General features: G+C 38.2%; 3 protein-coding genes and 1 pseudogene across 3 annotated transcripts; 2 read left to right on the top strand and 2 right to left on the bottom strand.

Annotated features, from left to right (window-relative positions):
* Window positions 1-1,399: 1,399 nt before the first annotated feature.
* LOC104821944 lies at window positions 1,400-2,804 on the bottom strand. The gene is made up of 2 exons (XM_010552978.1): window positions 2,628-2,804; window positions 1,400-2,309 (listed from the first exon to the last, which is right to left on the bottom strand). The coding sequence occupies exons 1-2, from the start codon at window positions 2,718-2,720 to the stop codon at window positions 2,058-2,060; spliced, it is 345 nt and encodes a 114-aa protein (XP_010551280.1). The 5' UTR covers window positions 2,721-2,804; the 3' UTR covers window positions 1,400-2,057.
* A 972-nt stretch (window positions 2,805-3,776) lies between these two features.
* On the top strand, window positions 3,777-5,351 carry LOC104821933 (acyl carrier protein 2, mitochondrial). The gene is made up of 2 exons (XM_010552968.2): window positions 3,777-4,058; window positions 4,885-5,351. Exons 1-2 carry the CDS (start codon window positions 3,843-3,845, stop codon window positions 5,059-5,061), a joined length of 393 nt encoding a protein of 130 aa, XP_010551270.1. The 5' UTR covers window positions 3,777-3,842; the 3' UTR covers window positions 5,062-5,351.
* A 452-nt stretch (window positions 5,352-5,803) lies between these two features.
* Window positions 5,804-8,318, bottom strand: LOC104821923. The gene is made up of 5 exons (XM_010552956.2): window positions 8,139-8,318; window positions 7,581-7,807; window positions 6,921-7,001; window positions 6,436-6,783; window positions 5,804-6,133 (listed from the first exon to the last, which is right to left on the bottom strand). Exons 1-5 carry the CDS (start codon window positions 8,254-8,256, stop codon window positions 6,032-6,034), a joined length of 876 nt encoding a protein of 291 aa, XP_010551258.1. The 5' UTR covers window positions 8,257-8,318; the 3' UTR covers window positions 5,804-6,031.
* Window positions 8,319-8,704: 386 nt separating this feature from the next.
* On the top strand, window positions 8,705-14,224 carry LOC104825529 (annotated as a pseudogene).
* The last annotated feature ends 87 nt before the right edge of the window (window positions 14,225-14,311 follow it).

Below are 14,311 nucleotides of genomic sequence, written 5' to 3'. Positions count from 1 at the left end.
ATATATATATATATATTACAAGAAACTAACCGTTATAGGGAAAAAAATATGAAAATTTTGGCAAATTCATCAAAGATTTGGTTGTCTAAGATTTAACATGTGGAATTTTCAAAGAAGCTGTAAAAGTTTGAATTGAATCCAATTATATATTTCCACAGATATTAAAAGTTGCTGTCCAAATAATCTAGTATATATCAAGTCCTACCGTATATAACAATAATAATAATAATAATAATATTAAATAAAATTACTACACCTTATTATATAATCCGTTAACTTGATTTTAAAATTTAGTTGGGATGTATTTACATATTTTTTCGGTTCTATGTGGTTTTGAATAATGCAAATGTCTACTTCCTGATATGAGAATTGGAAAGAATTTTTTTTTAGAGATTAGCATAAAACTGTAATAAAAGGGAAATGGGTAATAAATGTTTGAAAAATGTAAAAGATACTGTTAAGTCAAATATTTTAGAAATTCAGAATTAGGTTTATTGATAATTAATTAATCTTTTTCATTGTGTTTCTTACATTTTGTATGTATAAATATCCTTTTAGTGTATATGCTAATCTTACATATAAGAATATACCGAACTTTGTACGCAGCGTTGTTTCTACATGTTCATGCGACAGGCAGAATAATTAATTAATAAATCTACAGTTATATTTCTAATATAGTCCAAACAAAATTTCTATGTGAGTCCATACGTACAATTTCCACCCAATTATTTTCCATAATTTAATGCGTATAAAAATATTTAAATTTAAAAGTAAAACTCTACTTAAAAAAATGGAAAACAAAGAATATAAACTTTTAAAATGGACAAATAGATATATTTCAAGATATGAATTTCAATTTCCAACCAAGTAACATAATTTTTTCATAAACCTAGATCTTAAGCTATTTTCTCTAATTTTTTAATTCAAAATAAAATATATTTTTTTAAAGAAAAAAACAAAGTTTTGAAGTTAGGTCCATGACTTCCTTGTGGGAACACCCATCATGGGGAAACTAATGTGGTCAAAACTCTTAACAGTATAACATATGACTTCAAACTCTTCAACAAGACAAAACTATGAATCATGAATACAAAAAAAAAATATTTAGATAATGTTTCTGCCAAAATGATTTTTTTTTTTCATATGATATCAAAGAATATCATTTGAAGTGAAATGTGGACAAACATTTTGATTCCAACATCAATGAAAAATCACAAATTAAGTTGTGTCTCTATGTACCCATTTGGAGCCTGCATTGATAATGCCAATGAGACACTCAATATAAAACAACATAACAGATAAGATGCTGTCTCTGCGCTTGAATGAATGATTGTTTTTTTTTCTCTCTCTCACTATTCTTATTTAAAAAAAAAAGGGTACTTAGATCTGATAAGCACAATAGAGCACCAACCTTTGATCCATTCATATAAAAAATATTCTGATTATCACAGCTTCATCACCATGATGGCATCCTCCCAAATGCCCACCATGCAAGGTAATGTCTGAACAAAAAAATGGTACAGAACCCATCTCTAAAAAATATGCTAAACCCTAGTAACAGTATGCTATCACAACCAGACAGAGATTAAAGACAGGAAAAGATGGATTGAGGAGAAACCATCTTTGCTTGGACATCCCAGTTAGGCTGGAATATGAAGAAGAATAGTTTAACCTTCAGGCATCAACAACAACAAAAAACTTCAGATATTTCAGAATGGCAGTGAGAAAAACCAATAATCATGATGATGATGATGACCACTTGACATGTAATTTGATAAGAGATAACATAAACTATGAAGCAAAACAGGAGAAGAGCAAAGGAGGAGAAGCCAAAATCAAGAGCAGATGATATTCTTTTCTTCCCTTTCACTCTTCCGAAGAAACCAATATAGAAGCCCTTGCCTTGAATGAGAACCAGACATCAAGAATTTGTAGGGAGAAACAAGAGAGGAGACAGAAGAAGAAGAAGGTGGTGATGATGATGATGATGGAGAGAGAAGAAGAAGAACAAGGAGAAGGAGAAGAGATCAAAGATCACTATGAACAGAAGCAAGATCTCAGAGGTGGCAACCGAAGCAGTTGCAGGTTTTAGGGGTGAAGGAGCAGTAACCAAAGGGCCTGTTCGGGATGTTGCAATTGATTGCAAAACAACAAGGTGAAGCCAGACAGATTCCCTTAGAACCTCCACAGCATGTACACACTGAACATAACTGGAAACTCCCAAGCTTCCTTCTTGTCTCATTCACCAACACAAACCTCTCCTCCATCAATGGCACCATCTCTCCCTCTTCAGTTGATGACCCGTTACCCTTTTGTTTCCATTAAAAGAAATTGCATTTAGAGACCAAAAAAGACAAAAAAAAAACCGGGTGAAAAATGGAATCTTCCACAATGGAAACACTGAACACTCAAGACTGGAGCGTAACCCAAAGGGCTCTCTCTTCGAATGCAAAAAGGAGGAAACTTTATAATCGGATTACTGTATTACGCCTTTTATCTAACGAAATTAGAATGCCCAGATGAAAATAAGAAAGAATCTACGGGAAAAAAAGCAAAGGGATCTGAGCAAATAAGCCAAATTGAGCATAACAGGCGAAGGAAATGATAAGAGGGATGAAACAAATTACCTGGATTTCAGAATTCGCTCGACCGAAACCGATGAAACTTGAGAAGACAAGCAGAAAAATGATTGAGAGTCTGTATTCTTCTAAAGCTCTCATCTTTTTTAGTTTTCTGTGTGTGAAGAACTGTTGGGTTTATACGTTGGGATTTTGGTAAAGTAGCTCGTGCCAGTCTTCTCTTTGTATTTGTAATTTTCAATTATATAAGGATTTCTTTTAATATATTTGTGGAAAAATGCCTTTTTTTAATATCGAGATGTTAGAGTCTCGTTTTTAATGAATTTTGGGAAGTGAAGAAGAGTGGGCCTTTGGGGCCGTACAGATATATATATATATATATATATATGACATTTTTTTATTACAATTTATGACATTTTTTTTTTATGGTGCAAAAAGAAAGCCTTTGGCGGATGATCCAACTAAATCACCAATCACTTCACTTTGGCTGAAACCTTTTCTTCTTCATCTCACTAACCACACGCCAGGAATCCTCCAATCTCCCTGCTCTAACGTAATAATCCAATAGAATCTCATAAGTTTCCTGATTCTTCCCAATCTTTTCATCGTCCATATTACCCAAAACCCTAACAGCAAGCTCCAACTGACATTTTGTCAAACACCCTTTGAGCAACACATTGCACAACTTCACCTTCAACCTCGTCTTCCTCCCATGGAGCGCGAACCGAGCCGCCTCTTGGAACAGAGCATCAGCTTCGAGCGTCCTGCCGAGGCCGGCGAAGGTTTCGATCGAACTAACGTAGGAAAGAGAATCGGGTCGTGACCCGAGAGAGTCCATCTCGGCGACCAGTGACATAGCTTCGTCGATTCGACCTCTTCGGCAACAATGGCGGATCCAGCGATTGAACAACGGTCCATTTATTTATATTTAATAGTTCATAATAATATTCAAAACACACACTTTCATTACGACTGCTCTCCACAATTCTATCATAAGATTTAGCTTTGCTCAAGACGGAAGGGAGAGAAGAAAAATAACACCGAAGGTGAATAACCGGAATTAACCGGTTTGGTACGGTTGCACGGTTCATGGGCCGGAAACAGATACAGTTTAAAAGCCCAATAAATAATGAGCTTCTACGACGTCGTTTTGGTTCTGCCTTCTGCCGCAGATAATTTAGAAATCTCGATGGTTCAGCAAAAAAGGCTCATTCTTCGGAAGAACAGAGAGAGAAGCGTTTAGGGTTTCTTCGGCTGGCAACAATGGCGGCGAGAGGTGCTTTGCTTCGATACCTTAGAGTGAACGTCACTCCTGCTCTGCAAAACCCTAGTATTAGTTCTGGGCAATGTGCACTTCCCTTCAATGCACTTTTTCGCCGTTTTTCCGATGACGTCAGGGGCTCTTTCCTCGACAAATCCGATGTCACAGATCGTGTAGTCTCTGTCGTCAAGAACTTCCAGAAAGTGGATCCGTCTAAGGTATTTCCTTTGTCTTTGATTGCTCTTTCTCTTTGGTTGGCTTCTGTGCGACCCGATAATCGATATGAAAATCCACTTCGATTCCATTTTCGTTTAGTTTTGTTATAAACTTGTGTTTAATGGTGAATCTCGTTTGCTCGTAGTTGTTTATATCTTGTAAGATGGGAAAGCTCGCGACAGGTATTTTTCTTACAGGATCTGTTTATTTGTGATCGTGTGTCGATTTGACGCAAGGAAAGATCGCCTGAAGTCATCTGGTGTTTTAATAATTGATGCTTATGCGAAACTTTTGAGTAACAGAGCAGACAATTTTGAGTAACTGGGCATTGATTTTTGGTGTTGCTCAGATTTGTTGAATATTTTGATAGCTTATCCCTTTGCTTGAGTTCACCATGCTAATAGAAATGTTAGGTTTCAATACGGTTTCTGTGACACTAATTGTATCAGCACCGTCTTTAGATGATGAGTTCGAAGCTTTTATGTTCGTCTTCTGCGTGTTCTTGTGTACGGAATTGAGTGGAGGAACTACCTGCAGAAGTAGAATATCTGTTCTCGTTCAGTTGTACTTCTTGTATGTATTGTAATATACGGGTTTCTCTATCTCGTGTTTCCGAGGCAGCAATATCCGACCATTTTATCGGGAAAGACGAGGAACTTTTGGATGGTCTCTGATGTAGTGCTCTTAGTATATAAACGTATGGCTCCGATTTTTCGTCGTGAGACCAAAGTTTTCAAGATGATTAAGGAGAAGTAGCTGTAGTATTAGGTCATGAGACCGACACTTTTGGTTTTTTTTTTCTCTTCAATCTCTCGTCGTCTTTTGAAGGTGACACTGGAAGCCAATTTCCAAAGTGATCTCGGGTTGGACAGTCTAGACACGGTGGAGGTCGTGATGGCATTGGAGGAGGAGTTTGGTTTCGAGATACCCGACAACGAAGCAGACAAGATCCAAAGCATCAAGCATGCCGTCGAATTCATAGCTTCTCACCCTCAAGCAAAGTAATGATGGCCGGAAACCTCGGGTTCTGACGTGACGTGTAAGTCTCCGATCTCCATGTACGCCTCTTTGTTATAAACCGATGGTCTTTAGCTGAATAAGGAAAACAAAAGAAAGAAGCCGCCGGACACATTTGAAGATTCAGACTGTGTTTTGCAACACAGTTTTTTGCTGTTTCTTTCTTTCTCGGTTAAATGTTTCCGGATTTGTGCTGGATTCTTTGAAAAGAGTGTATTGTTGTTCCAGACTTTTACCAACATTATGGGACGAAAGATACGTTAGAGAAATTTTCACCATGTTTTTGTGTGTGAGAAACGACTTAATTTTAAAATCGAAAATTGGACTAAAGATTAAATTAAAGGGTTAAATAGTAATACTGAACCAACATTAAGTGTAAGTAGTGGTAGAATTAATAATTTGAAATAAATATAGTTTTTATAAAATTTTAAAAAAATTTAAACAGCAAAACAATCGATATAAAATAAAAAATGGAATCAAAAATATATTTTAAGCTTCTTTTAATTCCAAAAATACCAGAGAAATCTTTTTAGTTCGGTATACCACTTACTTTTGTAAGCGCTATAAATAATATGTCAATTAATAAGTAAGAAAACTAGAAATAAATTATTATGAGAATATATATATATATATATATATATATTTTATGGATATATAATGAAAAAGAGAAATTAACTAAAAGGATACAAAAACGAAGGAAGCAAAAGGCAAAACAGAATAAGAAATTAGGTTACCAACACCATCGCCAAGACGCACTTGTCTGACTTCACTTATGTGGTGAAATGTAATGTCTTCAAGCACAACTTTGCGGTATACACTTGGGGACACACACACACACGCACATATATATATACACACACACTATATATATATAGGTACAGGGGGACTTTGGTATGTGTACAGTACATGTATGTCTATATATTCATATGTATGTATGTATATGAACACATGTCGTAGTTTAGAGGGTCGTCCTCAAAAACTGAACAACAAAATACAAAACAGCCAGAAGCAGCGCAATCTGATACGCATCACTCATGAAACTCTCGTCCCTTTGGAAAAACTGCACATTCACAACCATTTCTCGGTTAGCAACAAACCTTTGCCACCACTCACAGCCAAAACAAATTCAACAGAGTTTATATATATATATATGATATCGGATTCCATATTTTGAGCTTATGTAAGAGCAATATGCTCCATGGACGCTGATCAATCATTTTGCATTGTTGAAACAAAATCCAGTCATAGAAATGACTTTGTAGCCAGAAATAGATTTGTTGTTAATGCTTCTGGGGAAAACTTATGAAACTGCAATCCTACTCAATACATTTGCAAGAACGAAGGAAGAATCAGAAAACTGACCTTGGTTGGATCGGTCGGATCTGGATACGTCTCTGTGTCCTCTCTTCGAGTTGCAACATTAGTCGACAGGTTCTTGGTAAGGTCAACCAAGTCTTTTGCAGACTCCGTAGCAGCAAAAAGACGACGGGATGTCCAGAAATATGCTCGAGCAACAGGGGAGGATGCAGACAACTCCCACGATTCTTCATGTTCAATCACTTGACCACTGATCTGGTTAAGAGTGAATACAGATTCGATTTTGATTATGAGACCTCCCCCTATAGCAGCAAGAACCGATTTAGGTTTTCCTTTGGTCGTCCATCTAATACGCAAGATGCTAGTTGATAACATGACCATCTCTTGTACCGTCTGCGAAAGAAATCCAAAACATATTAAATTCAAGCATTGCCATTTTTCAAAATAATCAAGAGGAAGAGGAACAAAAATCACATTAACCAGATAATAAAACGGGTAAAAAGCATAATTCAAGCATTGCCATTTCTCACCACACTTGGACTCTCCAAAGCACTGGTTATCCATAGCGGTCTCTTATACTTCTCGCGTCCAGTAAAACTTCTAACTGAATCCTGCAATCACTACCAGCAATGATGCATTTACGGCCGGAACCAAAGAAAATCAAAACGTTGCAATGGAAACCATGAAGAACAGTTATCTAAACGTTTGGAGTAAACTAAATCATTGTAATCAGATTGAGATGCTTGAAACAATCTTGCATTCACCCATAATCATTTTGAACTCGTTTAACGCAAGTTGGCTGCTTTGTGGAAAACAAACAGAAATTGCAATAGTCTAAAACTGATAGGAATTCATCTAGAAGCAAAAGTAAATGGCTTCTCCTCCTCACTCCCATTTTTCTATAGCAATTCATTAGCATTATCTGCTCTGAACGGTCATTCTCAAGTAAAAACAAAACATTACTTGATGCATAAACAGCTTAAAGAATAAGAAAGTTCCTATAAGTTTTGTAAGTAGCCTGCTTGAAGCTGCCGGAATCAAGCCGATTAACATCCAGATATTGCCCACTTTGTGTCCAACTAAGGATAAATTGTGGCAGAACGCAGAATATTTTGAACGAATTTCTGACTTATCCAGCGATAAGGCTTATGCAATGTGTCTTTAAAACAAGAATATCATGGAGAATGTACCTTGTATTTTACGGAAACTGCATAGCATCCAAAGGCACGGTTTCCTTCTCTGAGTTCGAGGATGTCACGAACAAGTTGCCGGGCAGTGGATTCTACCAAAGGGCTACTAGTGCATTCAAATTCATTGCATAGTTCACCAAAATCCATGCTATCAACAAGCTTATCTGCTTCCGATTTATCGACGGCTTGATCAAGGGATACCTCACTCCTACTCGAATCATTAATAACTGAGAAAACGATTTGTTAAAACACAAATCTGCTCACACAGATGAAACGAATGGGATACTCAGTAATCTATCAAAGATCTACATCCCATTTCCATAGTACCAAAGGTAGAAAACGAGTTGACAATCGGTGAAGATAACGTAATGGGAACATCGAATGTCAAGCATCTTCAAAATTGACTCGAATCAGAAACCTCTCGTTATTCAAAACACAAATGGAATGATTTGAGGGAAGATCGAACAATAATACCACACGCCAAAATTTCGGAACAAATCAAAGGGATCCAAATACAAAATCTACAATCAGCGGATTGAATGCGAAGTGAAAAAGTACCTCGGGGGAGTCGGAGGGGCTTAGCGGAAACCAGATTGTGGCGGAGGAATCGCCGGAGAAAGCCTCCTGAGGCCGGAAAAGCAGGCGGGAAGGAAGCAGAAACGGAAGCAGCATTCATCGTTGCTTATTTCCATTGTGATTTTGAACGTGTGGCGATGGATTTTCAATTAAAGAATGCGGGTTTTTGAAATCTCTTCCTTGTTTCCAAGTTTGTGGTTTTTAAGTGGATTTTCTGGATAAGGTTTTTGTATTTTTGGTATTTTTTTTTTCAAATTGGGCCCACTATTGGGCCCTTAATAAGGCCCATCTCACATACCGGCCCATGGCATATTGGCCAGTGACTGCGTAATAAAATGAAATTTGATTTGTTAGTTTTGGGTATTCTAAAAATGCTCATTGTTAATAACCTTATGGTTATTATGTAAATTTTTTTAATAAAAACTATAAAGTAATTTATTTTAAAAAATATTGAGATAATTTTATAATTTTTAAATATGAAGAAAGCACTAAAATCGCGAAATATTTACACGAACTTTATTTATGAAAAATCTCAATCTATAGTATTTGAATCCAAATTATTTGGCAATCCCATTTGTGGATGTGTACTTTGCTCATTCCTCTCGTTCCCTTCACGAAGACCTTTTTTCCCCCCTTCACAAAGCCATTAATTTCTTCAACTTCATGAAGAACTCTTTTTTCTTAGCGAGCAAGGTGCTCGACGAAATGCCTGTGTGAAGAGTGTCTTTGGCCAAGAACAAGCCTTTGATTCCACAGATTTTCACAGGGAGGAGAAATGATGAAGTCCAAATTGGATTTGGTAAAATGGGTCAGATTCCGTACGGAATGATTGCAGAGATCAGTTCAAGATGCTCGCCAGATCTTCTCTTTGTCTTCTGCAGGTACAAGATTGAGTTTCTTGCTGCGCAAGAATACGCCAGTTGCTGTTTTCCCGCCCTTCTCTGTTCCCTTTATCACGTGCAACGCACGTGACAATCATCTTCTACATCTTCGCACCTCTCTCGCTCGCTCTCTACTGCATTCGGGAGAGGAGAGAAGATCCTCAAGAAAGTTTCTTCCTTTAGAAAACTCGAGAAACCCTAGAAATAGAATCGTCCGATTACAACATGGACGCTTCACCGCAAGAGGTCTACGACCGAGGAGAATCTCTCTTGACGAAAGGATCTGACCTCGAGGCCTTGGCTTTAGCTGAAGATTCGATTTTAGCCCTAGAAGGGAAGGAAAACACTGGATTGCTTTTTCTCCTACAAGGTAGAATCTTCTCTAGACTAGCTACCTGTTCCAAGAAACGTAATTTGGAGTGTGCCTACTGGGTTGGTGCCATTGAATCCTTCACCTTGGCCGATATTCTTTTACCGGATGCTTTGGTAGTAGCTCAATGCTTTGCACGTGCATTGTTTCATTTGGGCGAGAATCTTTCCTCGAAAAAGTATTACGGTAAAGCTGCGTGGATAGCAAAAGTGAGTTTAACTGGGCATAACCTAATCAGTTCGGGAGACCAAGAAGAAACCGAAGCTCAAAGAAAAGACCTGGAGAGACTTATGAAAAATGCACAATCAAGGATGGATTCTGCTGCTGCAGGGACTCTAGGAGGTGATTTGGGTGATCAGCTTGAAGAAAGTGAGCCAAAATGTGGGGTAAACAGTGAGGAGGAGGAAGAAATAGAGACAAGAAACAAGGCCTTGGCCGATACAGTGAGGCCCTATTGGGCAGGTTTGAGCGCTGAAAGAAAAAAGGCAGTAATGAAAATAAACATCAATGAGTTTAAGAGCTTTGTCGAGGAGTTATATGGCAGAGAGGGGAGAGAGGCTCTGGAGAGGGCCTTTAAATTTGCTCAGGAATGTAGAAGATGGAAGCTCTGGAATTGTCGTTCCTGTTCAAAGGAATTCCTTAGACCTGCAGAACTCAAGAAGCACCTTGAGCAAGATCATGAGTTAAAATTTATACCCCCTCCAAATTGTAATGTGCCCCAGAAACTTGTGGCTGTCAAAGTAGATACTGTTTGGGCTGATAAGATAAATGTCAGAGAATGGAAACCGGTGGATACAGTGGCTTCTGTAAGAATGATCAGTGATAACCTCGCAGATGTGAAAGAGTTTGTTTACAGAGATGGATGGTCCAAAGATTGGCCCTCAGTTGATGATGAAGTTCGTAGGAATCTACTCGAGGGAATTCAGAAGATCCTTCAGTTGCTCGTTGAACTTCAGATTCTCTCTAGTAGTCTTCGGGAGTGGTTAGTGAGCTACGTAACTGAGCATCTAAGAGTTCCCCAAAGTTTTGTTGAAGAATGTGGTTTGGGCAGTACACCTCAATGCATCTGTTTCTTAGGATGTCATGAACTCGATGAAGTCTTCCGCTATTTAGGACGCTTCCGCTCCCGACCTGTTGATGGTACAGATCTAATCGCCCAAGCAGTAAATGATGTCAAAGAAGTGGACAACTTTTCGGGTCGCTCTCGGGTTAAAGAAAGAATAAACTTTGATGATAAATTTTCATGCTTGCTTCTGGATAAAAGACTACTGACAGGAAAGATCAAAACTTTCGATGATGAAGGGATGGTAGGTGTTGTCGATTCCAGTACTGATCCTTACACTGGCGTTTCACCTCAGGGCGATGAGATTGTACACTGGTTATGTGACTGCCCTCTGCAGGATTACTGTTACGACTTCCGCAGACCGATAAGGGAAAACAATCTTCAAATCTGGTTGGCTATTTGCAGAGCCATTTCCTTCCAGCGTGTTACCTTGGCAAAAAAGTATCAGAAGAAATCCCTGCTCCGACTATATGAAGCAGGTCTAGGAATGGCCGAGAAGTTATTCATCAACGAAGACGAAAGGAGAAGAAATATTCCGGAGGATCAACGGAAAACTTATGCGTCAATTCTTTGCGATAAATGCAAGGAAATTGGAGATGAGGCAACTTCTTCTACGGAGGACAGTTTTCTATCTGTGGTATTAGATATTCTTGAACAATCAAGCCGGCCAACATTAAAATTCATAGCTGACATTATAAACCGAATCTCCAGGCATCCAAATGTGGAGGACAGAGATGTGTTGAAGTCCATATCTGCGTTACAGAAAGCAGTCGTTGAAGAGGTACGTCTTCTTAGCAAGTTTTTATATATAATTAGGTGGGAAAATTCCATAAAAAATACTCAAATTTATCGAAATATGCCACATAAATATCTCAATTTCCAAATTGCTAAATAAATACTTTAGATACCAAATCGATGGCGTCGTTAATTGATAACAGCGTCAATTTATACCAAATTGGTATTTATTTGACACAAATTGACCAAATTGGGGTATTTATTTAGAAAATTGTAAACTGAGGTATTTGTATGATATATTTGGACAAGTTAAGGTATTTTTATGAAAATTTCCATACTTAGTAACAGAAGATCCCTAAGTATTTGGTAGCTTTGCAGATTCCATTGTTGGATTCAAAGATTTTGCTGGTGGTTGTTTCAAAGAGGAAATTGCTAGATGGCCTCATCGAGCTCTCTGCTTTTGACTACCGCTTCGACGTCATTCCACTCGTGAAGTTTTTTTTGCATGTATGTGTTGAAACCTTCCATGTATTACCATTCATGAATTCAACTTTTTGGCTTCTATGATATTTGATGTCTTTTCTTATAGAAAGTGTTAAAGGAAACCATATCAGCTAAAGCGGCTGCCGATCTTTTAAGAGAGATAGATGAAGAGAATAAGAAGCAGTCTTTGTTGATTGAGAGGAAAACTAAGAGTAGCAAACGTTCCCGAAAGGAAAAAGAGGATAAGAAGGTTCGTGATTCTTTCACCGCTAATTTCAATCTTCTTGGGTTTTCCCAGATTCAAATCGTGTGGTCGAATTGTTTCAGGGATCTTCTACCCGAATTTCTAGTCCACTGTATCAGATTGTGGAACCGTAAGTAGTGCCATTTGGTCAGCCATTACTTTCTTATTGATATTCTCCAAACATTATCTTAATTGTCCCTCCACGTTCTTATGTATGTCCAGAGAAGCTTCTGTTATACCTGAACCCGATACTGCATCTACTTTGGTAAAAATGGAGGAAGACAAACATGATGAGCCTGCAAGCCTTGGAGATGAGCAAACAAGTGAACGTGAGCCATTCAGGGTTTCAGAGAATCAAAAGGAAACTACCACAGGTCAGCCCACTAATTCTTCACCGTCTCAATATACATAATCCTGATGCATTCATTTTTGTATCACTCTCCAGAAGATATGCTAACGGAGCTTCGGGATGAATCGTTCGAGAATAGAGAAATATCGGACCTAAAAAGTGATTTCCAGACTAAGGATGAAGAGTTATCTACTCAACTTGTGTCTGCACCATTGGAAGAAGCTATGAGATATGTTCCAGTTCTCGACATGATGCTGAAGGTACCAACATTCGTCTTTTAGTTGATATACATATGTATGTATTTGTTAAAAGCATGAGCTTTATGTACTGCAGGCCCTCTTGCACATTAAGGTTTTCAGAGAGGAAATGCAGCGCTGTAAGCAACCAGTTCACAACCATAACCATCTAGAGAAACAACGTGTTCTCTGTGCGCTGCAAAACATATTTTCATCCTTTGTGACAGAACAGATGAATGACGAGAACTTGTATCGTTTCCTGCTGTCGACAGTTCTATGGTTTGTGCTAATCATAGCATATATACTATGGTATTGATAAACATGGTATAGTTTTCTGATTCTCTATCTTTCAACCACTCTTCAGGAAACTGATGCTGCCGAGCTACTGATGTCTGTACTCGAGTTTCTGCACTACTGGAAAAGCCCATCACATGGAGAAAGCCTCGCTACTTCCCTTTTTACGCAGAAGGAATTCGAAAGGATGAGTTGCAACAGATGCAGAAAGGAGACGAATTATAAAGAGCAACATTCTTATGGGCTTAAGATATGTGCTGAGTCAATCAGGGAGTTCAAGGCAAGCGTCTTTTCTTTACCACCCTTGTTCATCGAAAGGAATGTTTCACTCTCTGAATGATATTTTCTAGAAGGGTTTATTGTCTGAATTGCTTGCAGTCTGCATTTGGGTATATGAAGTTTGAGGATATCCTCAAGGCCATCCGGATGAACTTCCAGATGTACTGTGACACGAAAACGGGAGGATGTGGAAAACGAAACTATGTTTGTCATGATATAACAAAATGTCCAGCAATCTTTATAATTGGTAAGTTTGTGATCATGCATGAGCTTGGAAGATACTTCTTCAATCTGATATGATAACTTTGTGTGGGGCTTTGTATCTATGCAGAGCTAAAATGGGAGAAGATTGAGGCTGGAGAAGAGATATCTGAAACGGCAAAGGCTTTGGATACAGAAATAGATATCAGCGTACTGTACAAAGGCGTAAACCCCATGACTAATTACCAGCTTGTATCAATGGTGAAATCTGAAACAGTCATAGCTTTCCTCTCTATCTCTCTCTCTCTGCCTGATTACACTTAACAATCTCAATCTCAATGTGACGCAGATTGGGTGTAAGGGCGAGGAAGAATACAGTTGCATAGCATACGAAAATGACAGATGGGGAGTGACCCATGATCCTTTAGTGAAAGAGGTGAGACAAAATATGCACTCCTTTAACATCTTATGTTTCATTTTTGTTGTAGCAGCTGAAAAGTTTGGTCTGGTTGTCTTTTCTTTGTTTTGTTTGGGCTCAGGAAATTGGTGACTGGAACAATGTAGTGAGGTTTTGCAGAGAAAGGGAGGTTCGACCACAGATTCTGTTTTTCGAAGCTACATGGTTCCCTGAGAAGCCATAGAGACTTAAAGTTTCACATATAAATACCGACTTTCTCCTCAATCCATACAATCTCAGTCAGATCAAGTCACAGTAGATGGAAGTGATTTTGAAGTTGTAATAATGTAGAGGCACCTACGTTGAAATGAACATTGCCACAAGTCAATTAAGGTAACAAAACATTAGCAAATGCATACAGATGAAGTTCAGTTCAACAAAGAAACATTTTCAAGGTTATGTTAGAATACAGGACACTGCAGACAATTCATTGAGGCAAACGGACAACCGTTTCACCAACATAAATATTGGGGGATGACGTCAGGGGGTTAGGTCACTCATGTCAGATACTGTGTGAGTCGGTAACAAGAGGCATGTGTCAGGTCAAAATGAGGCTCTGAAAA

The sequence above is a fragment of the Tarenaya hassleriana genome, unplaced genomic scaffold, assembly GCF_000463585.1.
Source record: "Tarenaya hassleriana unplaced genomic scaffold, ASM46358v1 Cleome1, whole genome shotgun sequence".
Lineage (NCBI taxonomy): Eukaryota > Viridiplantae > Streptophyta > Magnoliopsida > Brassicales > Cleomaceae > Tarenaya > Tarenaya hassleriana.
Note: the sequence above shows the minus strand (reverse complement) of the source record. Positions and strands in the feature narration are given on the sequence as shown.